This window comes from Calonectris borealis, chromosome W, assembly GCF_964195595.1.
Source record: "Calonectris borealis chromosome W, bCalBor7.hap1.2, whole genome shotgun sequence".
Classification (NCBI taxonomy): Eukaryota; Metazoa; Chordata; class Aves; order Procellariiformes; family Procellariidae; genus Calonectris; species Calonectris borealis.
In genome coordinates, this window is record NC_134351.1 from 21,893,819 (window position 1) to 21,913,406 (window position 19,588).

Sequence of the window (19,588 nt, forward strand, 5' to 3'; positions counted from 1 at the left end):
AGTAGGAGAAGAATGTTCATAACACGCTGATGTTTGAGTTGTTGCTAAGTAGTGCTTAGGCTGGTCAAGGACTTTTCATCTTCCCATGTTCTGCCATGTGCACAAGAAGCTGGGAGGGAGCATAGCCAGGACAGCTAACCCAACTGGCCAACAGGGTATTCCATACCATATGACGTCATGCTCAGTATATAAACTAGGGGGAGTTGGCCTGGGGGCAGCGATCGGTGCTTGGGGACTGGCTGGGCATTGGTCGGCAGGTGGTGAGCAATTGCATCGTGCATCACTTGCTTTGTATTTTCGATCATCATCATCATCATCATCATTATTATTATTGTTATTTTTATTATTATTTACTACTACTACTACTACTATTTAATTTATTTTATTTCAGTTATTAAACTGTTTTTATCTCAACCCACGTTTTTTCTCACTTTTACCCTCCCGATTCTCTCCCCCATCCCACCGGAGTGGGGGTGGTGAGCGAGCAGCTGTGTGGTGTTTAGTTGCTGGCTAGGGTTAAACCACGACATCATCATAGTCCTAATTTAATTTTGCATTTGTATGTTTTTCTGGTTTTTTTCCTTCCCTAAACATTAATTGCTAATCTATGCTTTGTGCTAAAGTATTATTTACCAAATCCGGTGGTTTATAACGTTGATTCTCTAAAGGAAAATCTCCAGTCCTGGCTGTGACACTCACATCCACTCCTCTACCTACCTTGGACAGTGTTCCTGTTCCCTGTTTTTTTGCTGCACTCAAGCATTGTTCAGTGCCTAAATAATTTAATTCTAAATAAATTGAGAAAACCTAGGATTGAGTTACTGTAAAACTTCTACTGTTGGTTGATCCTTTCTGTAGGATTGTGGGTTAGATGCTTTAATGGCTTTAAAATGCTGCTGTTCTTGTTTAATTATAACTAATTAACCCCCAAATCTCGCTAGTTTCAATGCTGATTGTAAAAAATTTTCAGCCACTTTGGTTTTCAAGTGTAAAGTAAATTTATTTGTCCTTCCATAAGTTGATTATTTTTTTTTCTTTTACTGTTAGTGTTTTTGTGATGATCTTATGGCTGTTGAAGTGAAAGTCAAGATATTTTTGATATAGATCCCTTCATTTCATAGAGATACAGTTAATGCAGTGTGTGTATACACATGTACGTGTATATACATACATATATACACATTTAAGTATACATGTGTATATATACACTCACATATAAATGTGTGTGCTAATATATATAATATATTTATTGCTAATAACCCAGAATAAAATACAATTCATTTGACAAAATTTAAAGAAGCCCTCAGATTTCCTTTATAATTGGTCCTGTGTTTGGATTTGGGATAGTGGCTTACTCTCAGTTTTTTAACTAAAGGCAGTGCTTTAGTTACACTTTCTTAATGCTTGACATATCTACCTTCAGACAGAACATTCTGTGTTCTTTTAAAGCACAAATGTGGGGTTTTTTTGACTAAGAATTGATGGGGGGAAGCTCTTTGCTGAAGATTTATTCCTGCAATGCAAAGTTCAAGCTATATTGCTCGCCGTGGTTTCAAAAAGTCTGAGTAAGAGTCTGCATTTGCAATCACTGTGTTATGCTTCAGAAATGCTTAAGTGAGGTGAATGAAAATACTATTTCTGAATAAATATGGCCTTTTTCTGGCAGAACATAATTTTTTTTTCACAGTAGCATTAACTATTACAGCTAAAGAAAAGTCATGTCACATAAACATTAAGACAGACTCTTCTTTAGCTCTTTGTAAGTCTAGATAGTATAGTCTTTGAAACTCACCACAGGATAAATTACAGCAGAATAAATTATAAGCATGAGAATGAGAAGGAAGCTATGGCTTCTAAGAGCATAGAGATTTTGAGTTCCTTTGCTTATTTTAAGTCATGGCATAGAAAACCCTTTATAACAAACAGTACAGCTGCATCTCTGAAATCGTGTCTGGATAGACTCATTACTGATACCTGCTACTCTCTTTTAATAACTTTTGAAAATTTATTGCCAATAAGCTAATTTAGTGTTAAAATATCTTTTATACCAGCATCATTTTGTAATGTGAGACTGTCCTTGTCTTACTGAAAAATAACGAATTCTTTTTACTTTCCATAGGTTTGTAAGGAGATTGCTATATTTTTACAAGCCTAGCAGTAAACTGTATGCCAACCTGGATCTGGACTATGCCAAGGCTAAGCAGCTCACTGTGGTGGGTTGTCAGTTTACTGAATTTCTTCTTGAATCAGAAGAGGTAAGAAATTTTCAGCTACAAGACTGGAGATAGAATGAGTAGTGCTGCTGTATGCCACTTAGAGGAAAAAGCCTTAATTTTAGTAAAGACTTCTGTAGACTTTGGGTGTTAAACCTAAAATGATCAGCATAATTAAGAAATATAACTTGAAATCTTGAATTGTCCAGATAAGACACTGGGGAGACAACTGTGTTTAAGTAGGAGTTTTATTAAATACAGCTTTATTAAATGCAACTTAGGGTTTGATTGTGGTTTTTTTGTTTCTGTTGGGGTTTGGTTGGTTGGTTGGTTGGTTGTTTTTTTGTGTGTTTGGTTTTGGGGTTTTTTTTCTATGTATATCCTTTGTTTCTCTGCCTCCTTTCTTCTTGTGTGCTAAAGACTCTTATGCCTCAGGCCAGAGGAAAATGTCATTGAACAATCCTTTTCTATCTTTCCAGAATAGAATTGGTCCTAAGATGTCTCCAAGCTAAACTTCTTTTATTTGCCTTGAACCTTTTTCTTTAGTCTGAATTGTGTTTGCCAAATAGCATTTCTATTTTGTATCTGTATTGTGTTTGTACATTTTAAGAAATTTTAAATGATGGATTTCAGTAAAGAAGAGAGACCCAGTTCTGTTACTAGTAAATGCTATTACTCTTTTTTTTTTCTTAGGATGGACAAGGTTACCTGGAGGAATTGGTTAAAGATATTGTAAATTGGCTCAACTCTTCATCGGGAATGAAACCTGAACGTAGTCTTCAAAATAATGGGTTACTAAATACCCTTAGCCAACACTACTTTCTGTTTTTTGGTACACTCTCTTGTCACCCTCATGGAGTGAAAATGCTTGAAAAATGTAATGTGTTTCAGTGGTGAGTGTTTTTATTCTGTTTGAATTGTGCTTACAGGTATAATTGTTATGAAACTTGTAAACTGTACATGAGGACCACTGTCTATAAAGCTGAAAACTTTAAAATTATTTTGATTTATTTTCAAGTAAAGATCCTCAGTTGTGGGGGTCTTGGGTGGTTTTTTTAAGAGGTCTTTTAGTCTGTCTTACTGAACAGATATGGGTGATTGTGTTACAAAATAGCTTACTTTTTCCTGTCCACACCTATCTGACAGAAATCAGTATCAGGAAGGATGATACTGTACTGAAATGTGTTTTTTTTTAAAAAAAAAAAATAAAAAAATAAAAAAGCAAAAAAAACCCCAACAAACTGGTAGGTATCATACTGTGTGTGAAATGTGATGATGTATGTTGTACCTAAACTTCAGTCCAATATATTTGAGTGAAGCTGTGGAGTTCAAAATTTTTTTCGGGTACAAATAAACTTACCTTCCTTTGGGAGTAATTTGGCCGATGGCCAGTTTATTTCAAATATAGTAAATTTTAAGAGAAAGTTCAGGTGTTTTGATGTACTCTGGTTTTTTAATTAAGTTGTTTTCATTGCTTATTAGAATGCAAGTTTTTTACTGGCTACAGAAAACTTCATTTACAATAAAATCTAGACAGTTAATAGGACTAACCTTATGGCAAGCTGTATACATAGAATGTTTTACAATGTGGAATTGTTCAGAGAGCTTCATGAACATTTATTTTTGTACTCATAATCACCAATCCAAGTATACTGACAAAACTGTTACATAGCAATTATAAAAAATGTTGGTTTGGGTTTTTTTTTTCCCCTTGCAGTTTAGTGCATTATTTGGTCTCCCTTTGACTCTAACAGCTGTAACAGTTTAAAGTCACTCCATTTCATATGAGACCTTACTTTGTATTCTTCTGCGTTTATAGAACTGAAAATCTAATTCAGAGTACTTAAGTTTAGATTATTGATTGAATAAATAAGTGGGTTTGAGTGGGTTCAAATACTAATTTTTATTTCCCCCCCCCACAGTCTTCTTAATCTTTGTGCTTTGAAGAACCAGGATCACTTGTTAAAATTGACTGTTTCTAGTTTGGATTACAGCAGAGATGGGTTAGCAAGAGTCATTCTTTCTAAAATCCTGACAGCAGCTACTGATGTAAGTTCAATTCAACTTATGTTCCATTGTTATTTGCCACTAGATGTTTATTTTTTTATTCAAGGTGCGTGACTTTATTTTTAAGATAATATATATGCAGAAAGGTTTTTATTTTTGTATTTAGAGAAATGAAACTCCTACTCATATAGCTTTTGAATTTGCTGTGGACTTCACACCTTGTATTGTATTTGTGCTCAAGAAATTAAGTCATTCAAACAGATGTTTCTCTCATGTATGAAGTGGGTTAAAGTCTTTAAATGCAAAAACCAAATGTAAACCAAATCCTTCATAAAAAGAGGCCGTACAAGGGGGAAGAGCACTCCAGCATTTCAGTTTCTTCCAAATGCAGCTAGTTAACAATTAGAAAAAAGTCCAGGCATGCTGTCACAGTCTCCTCAATGAGGTATACAGTTCCACAGATAATTTTAGGCATTTTATTATGAATTAGTGTGTGTTTGGGAAAGATTTATTGATCCTGATATCTAAGGTATGAGGACTTAAATTCCGTTTTGAGAGAGATTCTTCCAAACATTTTCAAGCATCCAGTACTTACACCGGAAGCTTTATGTAAGTAGGAACGGGTTGATCATATTCAAAATGTTCTATAAAGACCTACTTTTAACTTTTTTATGTGGGAGGGGAACAAAACAGAATATATTCAACTCCGATACAGGTATCACTAGCTGTAAGCAGACTGGCTTGAAGTGGGGTGCAGATACTGTCTGAACATACTGTCCCAAGCATATATAAAGCCAGAAAGCAGTTGAGAGCTACTGCTGCCGTTAGTGATGATAACTAAAAATACAATTTCCACCTATTTGTAGTTCAGCTTAATGAACAATGGGTAGTAAACACTTCTTGTACTTCAGGCATGAATAGGATAGACATCACTCTCCAGCACCTTAGAAATTAAGAAAGCTTGTAGAGCCCTGTACTGGTTTTGGTTGGGATAGAGTTAAATTTCTTCATAGTAGCTAGTATGGGGCTATGTTTTGGATTTGTGCTGAAAACAGTGTTGATAACACACTGATGTTTTAGTTACTGCTGAGCAGTGCTTACACAGCATCAAGGTCTTTTCTGCTTCTCCCACCACCCCACCAGCGAGTAGGCTGGGGGTGCACAAGAAATTGGGAGGGGACACAGCTGGGACAGCTGACCCCAACTGACCAAAGGGATATTCCATACCATATGATGTCATGCTCAGCAATAAAACTAGGGGGGAGGTTGGTGGGGGGGCTGCTGCTTGGGGACTGGCTGGGCATCGGTTGGTTGGTGGTGAGCAACTGTTTTCTTTTGCATCGCTTGTTTTTCTTGGGTTTTATTTTCCTCTCTCTGTTGTTTTTTTTTTCTTTTTTCTTTTCCTTACTTTTTTTTAAATTTCTTTTTAATTATTATACTGTCTTTATCTCAACCCACAAGTTTTCTCACTTTTACCCTTCCGATTCTCCCCCACATCCCACTGGGGGGGAAGTGATCAAGCACTTTGTGGTGCTTAGCTGACGGCCGGGGTTAAACCATGACAAGCCCCCAGGTTTACCCATTTCAGTTCTGGTCTGTTTGGGATTGTGAAAAGGATTAGAGATCATGATCTGAATTTTAATAGGCCTCACTGGTATTACCATGAGTATTGAATTGCCAAACCTTGACAGATGTTGAGGTAGAACTCCCTGGAGAAAGCTAAGAGACATTATACAGGCTCAGAAACTTAAGAACTCAAATTTTGGAGCTCCAACCTAAATAATTAGTTTTAAAGATAGAGATCTTTCTTGCTAGAAACACTGATACTTTCTCACATCCATGATGTTTTAAGGTCTCAGCCTATGTTAGTAGCCTATGGCTACTGAGTTCTAATGTTTCTATTTGCCAATTTCACATTGATGCATGGATCTAGCAACATTGTCTAGGGAAACAGCAGAGATTAAGTAACTGTCTATTTTTGGAAGTCTCTTGAAATGTAAAAGAATAGAAATTATTAGGATATGTCTTCTCAACTGCCTACCACTGACTTATGAGAAAGGTTACAGTTTTACTTATAAAATACATGCACTGATATGGGTCAATAGTCCTTAATATCAGAGTTAGGTGTGCAGTCAGGTATAGCAGGTCTCTAACCATAGTGATCTCTAGGAAAGTTCACAGCTGAGATATGTTGTGACTTAAATTCTACTACTTAGAGTTCAGTGTTGCACTGGATGAGACTGTACCCTGATTTTTGTACCCTGCAGTACCATGAGAATCCCTTCAATATTTTCTTTAAAAAAAAAAAAAGTATGATAACACATTTAAGAAATATCAAAAAATTAAAACTTGTTTGTTCATCACAAATGTAAATGAATCTTTTACTATCAGGATACTAGAAAAAAAGGAAAATTTAACGTTTGAACCTCTTAAATAGAGCCTGACTTCCTTTGTGATACGTATTGAACCCTGAGGGATGGATTAAACCGCTTCAGAGCATTTTGTTTCCTGAATTAGTTGACCTGCTTGGAATTCATAAGGAAATATTTTGTATTTTTGGTCTAAAAGAAGAAAAGCACAAATAGAATGGACTGTCTCAGCCAGCAGAAATGGATCTACATTTGCATTGACCACTGATGTTTTCATACTTGGATAAAATTTATTTACTTCCTTAAGAAATTCTTTTCCTGTTTTACATGTGCCCAGCTGCATACATTCTTATGGTGGAAACTGAACTGATGAGATTTTGAGAAGAAAATTTCATTGACTACTACTTGACAAAAAAGCAAAATGCTGACCTTTCAAAGAACCCTTTGGCAATGCTTGGTGTACAGAATATTGCCAGTATCATCTCTTGGACAAAATGCTTGTGTTTAGTGTTTCCGGTGTTTGTGCTCCCAATAGAAGATCAAAGCGTAAAAAGCTAATCCAAAGGATAAAACATCTTGGTTATTCTGATATTAACTGTATCCTTAGCGGTATAAGTGGTATTTTTGAGCTACTGTAATTGGCAAAACTACAAGTCTCTTCCAGAAATTAAAATATTCATGTGAGGTGGAAATAGTAGTCAATTTGGAAAGGATAAGATACCAGAAAGAATATGGAAATATTGAACTGACAGATATTTGCATGGGCAGTTCCACTGACTGAGGAGTAATTTGGAAGTACATCTGCTTAGATGTTAGGGGAAGGTATCTGCCATTTTCTGGGGTTTACAGTCTGGAATTCTGAAACAGCAGCATTGTCAACAGCAAACAAAGATTTACTCCTTCGTATTTAGCAAGCATGATAGGAAAAAATTGAAACTTGGTGTAGTTTATACCACTCACTGCTCTGTCCCATAGGGAGAATATATTTTTTAATATTACCAGAACTGATATTCTGTCACCTTGGACAAGTGAATCCTAAGATTAAAAATGAACATGCGGTTCAATTCAAATAAGGCACTTGCAAGCCCTTCCACCTTCCCTTTTCAAGGACTTCTGATGAGGACCTGGTAGGATGAGTGGAGCCTGTATAGTAAGCAAATGCCTATGGAACAGTTTGTATTAATTCAGAATCCAGAAGACAAATTGTGATTTTTGATTCTGTATGCTGCCTCTGGCTTCTAAATTATGTTTAAAAGCAATAAAAATGCATGGAACTGGGCATAATTTCTAAAAAGCTGTGTTTTGTAAGGGAGAAAGACCATCTCCAGTAAGGCTTCTTCCCTTCAGAAATTTTAATTCCCTGAGACGTTTTTTAATGAAATATCTTATTTTTAGTATCTGTTTATTTCAAGAGCTGAAGATGCTCTTTTTCATGGGTTAACTGAGGTTATAGCCTCATACACCTTTTACAGATATCCAGAGCTGTGAAGCAGGTTTGTTAGCCATTTGCTAATGAGCGTCTCAGAACAAGGAAAAGTCATTTCTGTAGTCAGCTTAGCATTAGAAGGAGAGAGTAGCTTTTTGGGGGGTGACTATAAACAACAAAAACATTTACAGAACAATATCTTTGCAGATCAGTGAAGCAGAAAGCACATCTTAACCTACTTCCAGATGTGCTTTGGTCATTCATGCTGAAGCAAATTAATACTGCCTCAGCTGCCTTTCCGCCAGTTCATGGTAGAAACAGCAGAGTAGCCAGTGTGTCCTCAAGTGTTGCAGTTCATAACCTTTTATCTTCATGGGTGGCTAAGAGGTAGATTTATCCTATATCTACTGGCATCTATGCTGAGCTGTATGTAATCAGCTGAGCATAGTGACCTCTGACTTGCGTCATCACTTCTATGGGTCACAAAGACCTTTACTATTAAAAGTAAGAATCTTCTGACAGATATAGTACAGGGCTTTATCTATGTTTTTCATGTAGTTCATGCTTGGGGGAAAGAGGGGAATGCCTGTTTCCTCAGATATCCTCTACACTGGTTTTCCTTTTGGTTCCCATCAAAAGTAAAAACATTCCAGGATTTTGCTTCATCTTTTCCTTCTCCAAACAGAAAATAAAAATTGTGCTATTTCTGCACTAGCTATCTGGATAGATTAATTCATGTTCAGGAAGTCTTTCAGGAAGTGAAGAGTATTATCTTTTGTTCTCTGTATATCCCATTCAGTATAGTTATAGCAGTAGCAATGATTCCTTATAGACAGATTTTAACACTTGAACTACATGACACTGAATTCTGGTTTCACATTATTGTGTTATTCTGTAGGCTTAACATCTAGATCAAGTGATCATTTCGGCATAATAGCTCTTGTTCTCATCTTTAATAAGTATGCTGCTAGTCATCTATTCCACATACAAGGCATACCACTAACGGGATGCAAGCCATTTCAAAACGGTTGTGCAGCCTAGATCAGAGTTGCAAATCACTGTTGCCACAGTCATTCTTGGTACTTGTGTTATGTCATTCCCGCCTCCCCTCCAAAAAATAAGCATCTGTATATTGAATAAATAGAAATGTGCACATGATACTTGAAGTTGAAATAATGAGACAAGGTTTTTGAAATGAACTGTGCGCATTCACATTTCCTACTCCTACTTCTTTCAAGTCCTTCTTGCCAAGTATTTCTGGAGGAAAAAAAAATCCGGAAGATATTGTTAACCTAGGTAGTGCTGTCCAACCTGGACCAATTCACCTATCTCTTAGAGTACAGATATTCACATGCATCCCAACACAGATAATTTATATTTTAACATATAGAAAATTTACTTGGTTATAGCTATCGTAGCCTTAAAGGTGTAAGGACTGAAGACCTGAAGAAAGATTTGGGTACCTGATTTTGTCTTTTATAACTATGCTTGTCTAAGTAAAGATAACACCTTTCCCAGTAAGCATACGTTGTCAGGGTTGTTCTATGCTTACTCCAGAACAAATTCTTGTAGATTAAGCCTGTTTGCTTCTATTTTGCATGTAATTTTTCTAAAAAATTACGTTAATCAGTTTATGATGTTTATTCAGCAAGTTTTGAACAGTAGTACAGGAACTGACAAGGTACTTCATTCTTCTGTCACTTAGAAAAATTCATAGTAGTAAACTAAGTGTTGGGAAACTGTCTTATTACAGAAAATAACATTTTTATATTTAGAAGGTTTTCTAAGAAGCTTTGAAGATCAGATACTTTTGGGAAACAATTTAAAATTTATTAAAATAAATTCCCCAGAGGTTCTAAGATTTGCTTGTTAAAGTATTTTTCAAAACATTACATACATGAAAGTATATGCAATAGCACTGGTCATTTACAAGGTATTTCTCCTGCGTATCCTGATGAATTTGTGTGGTGCCATCACAGTGAATGACTAATTGATAAGGGCTTTCCAAGGAGACTTGCAGTGACCAGGTTACTTGTGATCTCAGACTCAAATTTCCCATTTGATAAGATAGAAATAGCTCTCAAGTAGACTGTAGTTTTAATGCATTAAGGTGTGCATTGCAGTTACTTGCTATAAAAATGGTAATTGAAATGTATTTTTAAAAGTGATAAATCATTAACTACATTAGCTATTTTTCTTCCATTCAAAAAAGTATTTTCCTTACTTTTGCAGAGCTGCAGGTTGTATGCAACAAAACACTTACGAGTATTACTGAGAGCAAATGTAGAGTTCTTCAGTAACTGGGGGATTGAGTTACTGGTGACCCAGTTACATGATAAAAATAAAACTATTTCTTCTGAGGCACTTGATATTCTAGATGAGGCATGTGAAGACAAGGTGAGCATCCTTTCCCTCTTCAACTTCTTTTTGGTATGCTACCCTGTAAGCTGTTCCCCACCCCCTCCCCCAGTAGCAAAGTAAAAGTATGCAAGAAGCTACTGATGATTTCCTTTCTTGATTGTCATTGATGGACTTCATAATAGTTTATAGACCCCTTGCTGAAAATACTGCAGTATTAATGACAAGAAAATGTAAACTTTTGGTTTATGCTTACTTTTAAATATGAATTCAGACTAATTCAGCTATTTTGATCATTACACTTTTTGTAAAGGGGATATATATTGACAGAAGGTACTTAAAGTGGATAATATTAGGATGAGGTTAGTGCTGTTTGATACTTCCTTTTGTGAAAAACTTGCTGCCTCATTGCTGGCAGACTGTTGTAATTGTTGTAGTTTTCAGAATTATACAGTGCTCGGATATTCTTTATGCATTTTTAATTATTTTAGGCCAATCTTCATGCCCTTATCCAAATGAAACCAGCTCTTTCTCACCTTGGAGACAAAGGTTTGCTTCTGCTCCTAAGGTAAATGTTGAATATGCTGTTTGACTTTACACTGTGGAAACAATAAGTGTTTATTTTTATTCAAATCATGTAATTTAAGTGGAGTACTGACTGTCTGATGTTACTTTACAGATTTCTGTCCATTCCAAAGGGGTTTTCGTATCTAAATGAAAGAGGTTATGTAACAAAACAAATGGAAAAGTGGCAAAAGGTAATACTAAGAATAAAATGTGTGCGTTTGCTTGAAATTAGGAGAAGGAAGGGTGTGAATACGCAGGTTTAGAAGGTCAAAGATTATTAAAAATATTGTACATTCATATATCTGTACTGCTAATGTCAATACATTTTTTTGCCTCAGTGACTTATGATTTTACTGAAAAAGGTTGACAGGGACTTACAGTTCCATAGCTCCTCTGTACATGCGTGCTTTTGATTTACCCAGACCTTTTATATAATTTTGATATTCCAGCAAATATTTCAGGAGTGTAGTGACTTACTGACTTTTCAAAATAGGTTGTTGTGTAAGGTCTTATCTAGAGAAGTGTGGAAAGGAATACTAATTTTCAAGATGCCTGTCACCTCTGGTTATAGAATCATAGAATCACTTAGGTTGGAAAAGACCCTTAAGATCATCGAGTCCAACCACAAACCTAACACTGCCAAGTCCACCACTAAACCATGTCCCTAAGCGCCACATCTACACGTCTTTTAAATACTTCCAGGGATGGTGACTCAACCACTTCCCTGGGCAGCCTGTTCCAAGGCTTGACAACCCTTTTGGTGAAGAAATTTTTCCTAATATCCAATCTAAACTTCCCCTGGTGCAACTTGAGGCTATTTCCTCTTGTCTATCATTTGTTACTTGGGAGATGAGACCGACACCCACCTCACTACAACCTCCTTTCAGGTAGTTATAGAGAGCGATAAGGTCTCCCCTCAGCCTCCTCTTCTCCACACTAAACAACCCCAGTTCCCTCAGCTGCTCCTCATAAGACTTGTGCTCCAGACCCTTCACCAGCTTCGTTGCCCTTCTCTGGACACGCTCCAGCACCTCCATGTCCTTCTTGTAGTGAGGGGCCCAAGACTGAACACAGGATTCGAGGTGCGGCCTCACCAGTGCCGAGTACAGGGGCACAATCACCTCCCTGCTCCTGCTGGCCACACTATTTCTGATACAGGCCAGGATGCTATTGGCCTTCTTGGCCACCTGGGCACACTACCAGCTCATATTCAGCCGGCTGTTGACCACCACCCCCAGGTCCTTTTCCTCTGGGCAGCTTTCCGGCCACTCTTCCCCAAGCCTGTAGCGTTGCATGGGGTTGTTGTGACCCAAGTGCAGGACCCGGCACTTGGCCTTGTTGAATCTCATACAGTTGGCCTCGGCCCATCGATCCAGCCTGTCCAGGTCCCTCTGCAGAGCCTTCCTACCCTCGAGCAGATCAACACTCCCGCCCAACTTGGTGTCGTCTGCAAACTTCCTGAGGGTGCACTCGATCCTCTTGTCCAGATCATTGATAAAGATATTAAACAAAACTGGCCCCAATACTGAGCCCTGGGGAACACCACTTGTGACCGGCCGCCAACTGGATTTAACTCCATTCACCACAACTCTTTGGGCCCGGCCATCCAGCCAGTTTTTTACCCAGCAAAGCGTATGCCCGTCCAAGCCATGAGCAGCCAGTTTCTCCAGGAGAATGCTGTGGGAAATGGTGTCAAAGGCTTTACTAAAGTCTAGGTAAACAACATCCATCAGCCTTTCCCTCATCCACTAAGCGGGTCATTGTGTCATAGAAGGAGATCAGGTTAGTCAAGCAGGACCTGCCTTTCATAAACCCATGCTGACTGGGCCTGATCACCTGGGTATCCTGTACGTGCCGTGTGATGGCACTCAATATGATCTGCTCCATAACCTTCCCTGGCACCGAGGTCAGACTGACAGGCCTGTAGTTCCCCAGATCCTCCTTCTGGCCCTTCTTGTAGATGGGCGTCACATTTGCTAACCTCCATTCAACTGGGACCTCCCCGGTTAGCCAGGACTGCTGGTAAATGATGGAAAGTGGCTTGGTGAGCACTTCCACCAGCTCCCTCAGTACCCTTGGGTGGATCCCATCCGGCCCCATACACTTGTGTGTGTCTAAGTGGTGTAGCAGGTCGTTAACCATTTCCATTGGATTATGGGGGCTTCATTCTGCTCTCCGTCTCTGTCTTCCAGCTCAGCGGGCTGGGTACCCTGAGAACAATTGGTCTTGGTTGTTGCTAATTAAAGTTAAATCTAGATCTCATGAAAATAGAATTAGCTTATGCTGTTAGGAAGTAAATAGGAACACAAGACCCATTAAGAAAAATGCATCATTGTCATGACTAGAATAAAACTCTTCATACGTTATTTTGTTTTTATAATTGATTATAAGTGCTTGGTCTCATTCCTGTTGGCTTTTAGACAATTTTTTTACTAACTTATAAGCTGTCAACATCTCTAGGAATACTGAAATTCATGGTGGTCTGTTGAGATTATTCGGGTTAGTCAGATGTGAAGTATTTCCTTCTTTCCTTCCTTCCTTTTTTAACAAATTCACTGAAATAATTATGGAATCAGTTGTCGACTCTCTGCAAACTCATTGTATGTATGAAGTGCAGTAATTTTGGTGAGCCTCACCTTCAAATCATAAAGAAATTCAGCCTTCCTTAAAGAGCACTTCAATTGTTCCTTCCTTATAAAGTACCATACTATAAAAACATTAACCACCTAAATGTATTTTGTCAACCTTTGTCGTCTTTTAGGAATATAACTTAAAGTATGTTGAATTGATTGAAGAACAACTTAATGAAGCACTTACAACTTATCGCAAACCTGTTGATGGTGACAACTATGTTCGTCGGAGCAACCAAAGGTAAACTCTCCAAAAGAATCCTCTTTGTCTGAAAAAACTCAAGAGTAACTCATTGCATTACACTGCAGTGTAATTTATTTTAAAAGAAAATTTCAGAATTGCTGGGAAAACATGATTTCTCTTTCTACCAGATTACAGCGACCACATGTCTACCTGCCAGTTCACCTTTATGGCCAACTGGTGCACCATAAAACAGGCTGCCATTTATTGGAGTCTCAGGTGAGGATAATAACTATTTATAACTTGAAAGATTTTAAAGAGTATTGCAATCCTTTTTAAATATGTTTTAAAAGAGATGGCATTTAAACAGTCATTGCAAAATAAGTAGATTATGAAAGTCTCAAGTTACATGGGGCCAAAAAGTTGTGAAGACAGTCTTTGCCATCTAGTCTCATTTAAAATTCCTTCCTGACCACTGAAATATCAGAGAAGTACCTTGCAACATTTTTCTTAAAATGGCTAGCAAAAACTTAGAATGGAAAGCAACTCACCAATAGAAATAATTTTTCAGTCTGTGTGTGAGCGAATTGTATATTGACAAGTAAAACTGTACCTATCCTTTTATGCATACAAAAACATGGAGATGAGGGAATAAAATCTTCTTTCTAATATCCTGAAGAGCTAAGAAAACAAACCCTAAGCCAATTCATAGTTGCTTAAATAAATTGACTTTTAATATGGGTTTGCAAGATGATGTAATGAATTGTATATAATAGTCGAAAAGTTCAAGAGAAAGCTTATATATTGTAGCATGTTAATCTGATGAATCTGTTATCTTTATAAAATCTGAATTAACCTGATGCAGTCAGTGGTAATGTTAAAATTTTCTACCTGCATTACCATTGCTGTTAATTTATGGTTATTATGCTAGAACTACCACTTTTTTATTTTAGGGTACGTACTTTAAATTAGCACTTTACCTTTATTAAAACTGCAAGAGAACCTGTTTTACTGAGGTCTCCTCCTTTTCATTTTCAACTGAGTATTTTTTTTCTTCTGTTTTTCTCCTTCAGAATGTTGTTACAGATCTAAGTTACACTGTTCATTCCCCAGTGCTGGATAAGTGGGAAGGAATTAAGCAGCTGAAAGCAGCCCTTTGGGCCTTGGTTAGTAATAGATTTACAATCTTTTTGCAGCTGTTTGAGTTCTGTTATGACTCTTGATTCTGAAATAACTAAGCAAAATCCCTTAAAATCATTATTTAGGGTTTTTGTCATAAAATGTGCGTGACTTTCCAAGTTAGTGGAAAGTACCTTAACTGGGCTTTCAGATGAAAATTTTTCACTGCACCTGTTTTGTTCTGAGTCTTTTAATAGTTGCTTTGTCTTTCTTTTTTTTTTTTTTTTGGCGGGGGGTGGTGGTTTGTTTTTGTTATTGTTGTTGTTGTGTTTTTTTGGGTTTTTTTTGTTTTAAACCAAATAAAAAGAACAGATTGCCACATGTAGCAACAGTATTACTATGGAACCAGTGGTTACCACTTACTGTGGTCTATTTTTAATATATTTACTGTGGTGTTCCAAAATTCAGTTTTTCTGGAAGAAAGTTGACTGCCACTGTTGATGCGTGTGAATATATATGGTCATGACACCCCTGGTACTTGGGATAACATGGGGAAAACCTAGTGTCTGTGCCTATCCAAGCTACACTTCTAAAGTTGCTTTGCCACCTCAACTGTTCGTCTGCCTCTTTCTTGTCTTCCCCAAAGTTTATTTTGGAACATTTGTCCAAGGTGACTGTTACTGGAAGATATTATAGATATGTAATAAAATGCCTGTTTAAGAAGAATGTAAAATGAGTAATTCAAGATCATACTGCTGGCTGTAGTAGAATTGGTAAAATGAGGAATACGTAGTAGTTAACTGTGACCAGTTTTAGGTATTATACATAGTGTCCCGAGTCCTTTTTTGGATTTGCATGACTAGGAAATGCCAAAAAGGATGCTCAAATCTCTAATTGCTTTGAGAAGATATGGCTTGAAACTGTACCACCAACAAACAAAAATGTTGAAAGCTTTACACTGACAGTGCTGCAGATCACATCAAAATCAAAACTTATTTGACAAACTGTTTTATTCCAGGGCAATATTGGATCATCAAATTGGGGTCTTAACTTGCTTCAAGAGGAGAATGTAATTCCTGATATAATGGCACTTGCGCAACATTGTGAGGTTCTCTCCGTTAGAGGGTATGTGTATCTGATTTATACATAAAATTTACAGATGGTAGTTCCAGTAGGTTTTCAAATAGCCTTATCCAATTTATGTGAATATAGTTTTGCCACTTACTTGGAAATCAGTTATTAAAGATCATTGATCAATCTCAGTCCTGTACAATCTCAGAATTGTATAGGAAGTCTAAAAGAACATGCAGTAAGCAAATGAAACCCATGAAAAAAGATACATACTACTTTTTTCCTTTTTTTAAAAAAAATTAAAATATTTGCTACTTATATCTCTGTTGGAATCAATTTATTATTCCATCATTTTTATTCAGTATCTTTTTTGAATCTTTAAAAGAAAGCATAAATAGATGGTCTTTTGCCTAATACTGCTACTGCATTAATGTTTGTCCTTTAAAAAAAAAAAAGGTACTTTTCTACTTTATGTATCAGGCTCTTGTAAAAAATTTTTTTTTATTTTTTAATAGTGTATTGTTCTCAGGTATTTTAGTGCATTTCTTAAGCTTCCATTGATTTACAAATAAAAATCAGGAACAAAAAGCTATTTGGCAATTTTGTGAAGTTTCTGCTGAATTGTTTTGAAACTCTCTCCTTTCAAGAGAGAAATAAGTTTAGTTAAATTAGATGCTATTATTGTTGCTCTTTTTTTCTACATATATACATTAAATACAGAACCTGTGTCTACGCACTTGGTCTAATAGCCAAAACTAAACAAGGATGTGACATTTTGAAGCATCATAACTGGGATGCAGTGAGACACAGTCGTAGACAGCCTTGGCCAGTGGTCCCTGATGACATGGAGCAGCTCTGCAATGAACTTTCTTCTATACCCAGTACTCTTAGCTTGAACTCTGAGTCCACCAGTTCTAGGCATAACAGTGAAAGCGAATCTACACCTTCAAGTAAGTAACAACAAAAAAATCCAAACAAACAAACAAAAAACCCAAACAAACAAGCAACAACAACAAAAAAAAAACACCACAAAACAGCATTTTGGTGTTCTTACCAACTTTTTGGCAGGATGAGGTTCAGGCAAATGGTTTAAAGGTGCTATTGCAAGAAAGAAGAGTGCAAGCCAGGGGACAGTTATATGCATTCAGAGACACGTAATCAAGTGAGAGGGAAGAGAACAGTGTCTTAGATTTATATTTGGTGTAGAAATAAGAAATTTTAATATTAGGCTAAGTTACTAGGTTTTTTATCTTAAGTTATGGCAGCTTGCTATAATACCCTGCAGAAATCTCCATGCTTTAGGTATAAAGATACATTTACTTGTTTGTCCTCAAAGGAATAAAGGAATATTTAGAATATATATTCTGTGTATACACACACACGTATATACAGTATTGCTGTATTTAAATTCTTGTATATTTTGTGTATCTAATACATTTTAATTTTGCTATTGATATTTGGAATTTAAATCCAGAAATATACCATATTTAGATATCATTAAAGGAGCACATCAGTTGTAATCCTAGTAGCTGGATATTTGCACTGAAATAAGATAGTGTGGCTTTTCTTTTGAAGCAATGAGACCTTCAGCTCAGGTACTCCTGAAGATACTTAATTTACAGTACTAAGTTCTGCAGAAAAAATGTTGAATTAAAATTGTGGTAAAACACATAGTCTTCCATTTTAGCTTTTATAGAATTGCTTACTTTTTTGCAACATAGTTTATACACTTTGAAGAAATGTCCATTTTCAGTGACAAAGTCTCATATAATTTCAGGTATGTTCATCATGGAGGATGACCGTTTTGGTAGTACTTCCACTAGTACGTTCTTCCTAGATATTACTGAAGATGCAGAACAAATATTTTATGACAGACCTGGACCTTCAAAGGACAAAGACCGTAGTCCCTTTCCTTTTTTTTCTTCTAGCAGACTTGTGAAAAATCGCATTCTAAACTCTCTTACTCTACCTAATAAAAAACATAGAAGTAGCAGTGATCCAAAAGGAGGAAAGCTGACATCTGACAGTAAATCAGGCCTGAGGCGAAATCGTACTGTAACAGAACCTTCCAGTAGCATAGACTTTCCTGCTGGGGAAGAATTCAACCCTGTTTTCAGAGTTCCTAAAATCCAGACTTTACGATTAGAAACTTCTTTTGTCGGAAGTAAGCACATGGAAGATGCTGATAGTACCCCAAGTATTGGAGAAAATGATCTGAAGCTGCCAAAAGGTCTTGGAAATGAAATTCACCAGGAAAACACAAGCAAAGAAAGGCTAATAGGAGATGGTACTACACAAACACATTTCAAGAGTCGTAGCTTAAGTTTTAATACAGATACCACAACAAGTGGCATAAGCTCAATGAGCTCTAGCCCTTCAAGGGAGACTGTAGGTGTGGACACTACAAACGTAGATACTGACTGTGGAAGTTTGAGTACTGTGGTAAGCACAAAAACAGTTAAACCAAGTCACTGTTCAACACCACAGTCTAACCACCTGCCTCTCTCAAAATCCAACTCTGTATCCCTGGTACCACCAGGGTCTTCTCATACGCTTCCCCGAAGAGCCCAGTCTCTTAAGGCTCCTTCTCTTGCTACAATAAAAAGTCTTGCTGACTATAACTTTAGCTACACAAGTTCTCGAGATGCCTTTGGCTATGCTACACTAAAACGCTTACAACAGCAGAGGATGCATCCTTCACTGTCTCACTCAGAAGCCCTAGCATCTCCAGCAAAGGATGTGCTGTTTACTGACACTATTACCATGAAGTCTGGCAGCCTGGATTCTCGGCTGACCCCAAGCCGGTAAGAGATTATTATGTGCTCCTTTCTTACTTCAAAGCTGTAAGAGCAATTAAATAAGAAAGGTATCTTTCTAATATTTTTTCCAACTTCATCTAAAAGTGACAGTTGTTGCAGGATGATTCATAACTTCACTGAAAGCAGAACCAATATTAGGAGAATAATAGGCTAATGAGAAGTCGGACCTTTGTAAGTGCTGTCAGAGAAGTCCAGCTTTCATAGCTGTCCTCAGCCCCTTTAATGCTGTTAGTGACAAAGGAGTATGTTTCTTTCTATCACATTTGCTTCCTGTTTAACTTTTTTTAATATTTAAATGCAATTGCACTGCTAACATTACTAAAGTTACAATCACACAAAATTGCTCGTGCAGTCAGCTGTATTTCAGAAGAGAATTTTCTCGATGTCACTTGGTGAGGTTTTAGGACAGGGACTCCTGCCAATATGCTATATTACTGTTCACTGTGGCACTGAGGCCAGTGGTGAGATACTGGTACCACTGATATGAATATGAGTTTGGCTTCTTAGCTACAACAGAGCAAAAATTTTACTCATAGGGTTTATTTTTAGATTGCAGTGTCACCTCTTTATTTTTGAGTAATATTAGCCCTTCTGAAGACCAGTTGGATAGTTATATAAGATATCTAGCTCATCACGTTGACACTGTTCCCAGCAGCTACAGTTAGTGCCTAACAACTTTCTCTTAAAAGCTCTTCTTCTTCCCAAACTTTTCCTTTCAAATCAGCTTTTAGCTAGTGGATTGGATTTTCAGATTACTATTGAAAGGGAAAAGACACTTTCTATCTCTGTTTTTACCTAAATATCCTGTCTCACGTGAGAGAAAGGGGA

General features: G+C 37.0%; 1 protein-coding gene across 3 annotated transcripts in view; it reads left to right on the forward strand.

Annotated features, from left to right (window-relative positions):
- The window catches only part of LOC142075009 (rapamycin-insensitive companion of mTOR), a 129,467-nt gene that overhangs the window by 93,708 nt on the left and 16,171 nt on the right, over nt 1-19,588 (forward strand). For all 3 annotated transcript variants that reach the window (XM_075135998.1, XM_075135999.1, XM_075136001.1), the window contains 12 exons: nt 2,120-2,255; nt 2,907-3,106; nt 4,136-4,262; nt 10,248-10,412; nt 10,865-10,941; nt 11,053-11,131; nt 13,702-13,811; nt 13,943-14,030; nt 14,825-14,917; nt 15,889-15,995; nt 16,662-16,891; nt 17,719-18,745. In XM_075135998.1, the coding sequence (XP_074992099.1) occupies nt 2,120-2,255; nt 2,907-3,106; nt 4,136-4,262; nt 10,248-10,412; nt 10,865-10,941; nt 11,053-11,131; nt 13,702-13,811; nt 13,943-14,030; nt 14,825-14,917; nt 15,889-15,995; nt 16,662-16,891; nt 17,719-18,745 (2,439 nt within the window). The remainder of the gene's footprint in view (nt 1-2,119; nt 2,256-2,906; nt 3,107-4,135; nt 4,263-10,247; nt 10,413-10,864; nt 10,942-11,052; nt 11,132-13,701; nt 13,812-13,942; nt 14,031-14,824; nt 14,918-15,888; nt 15,996-16,661; nt 16,892-17,718; nt 18,746-19,588) is intronic.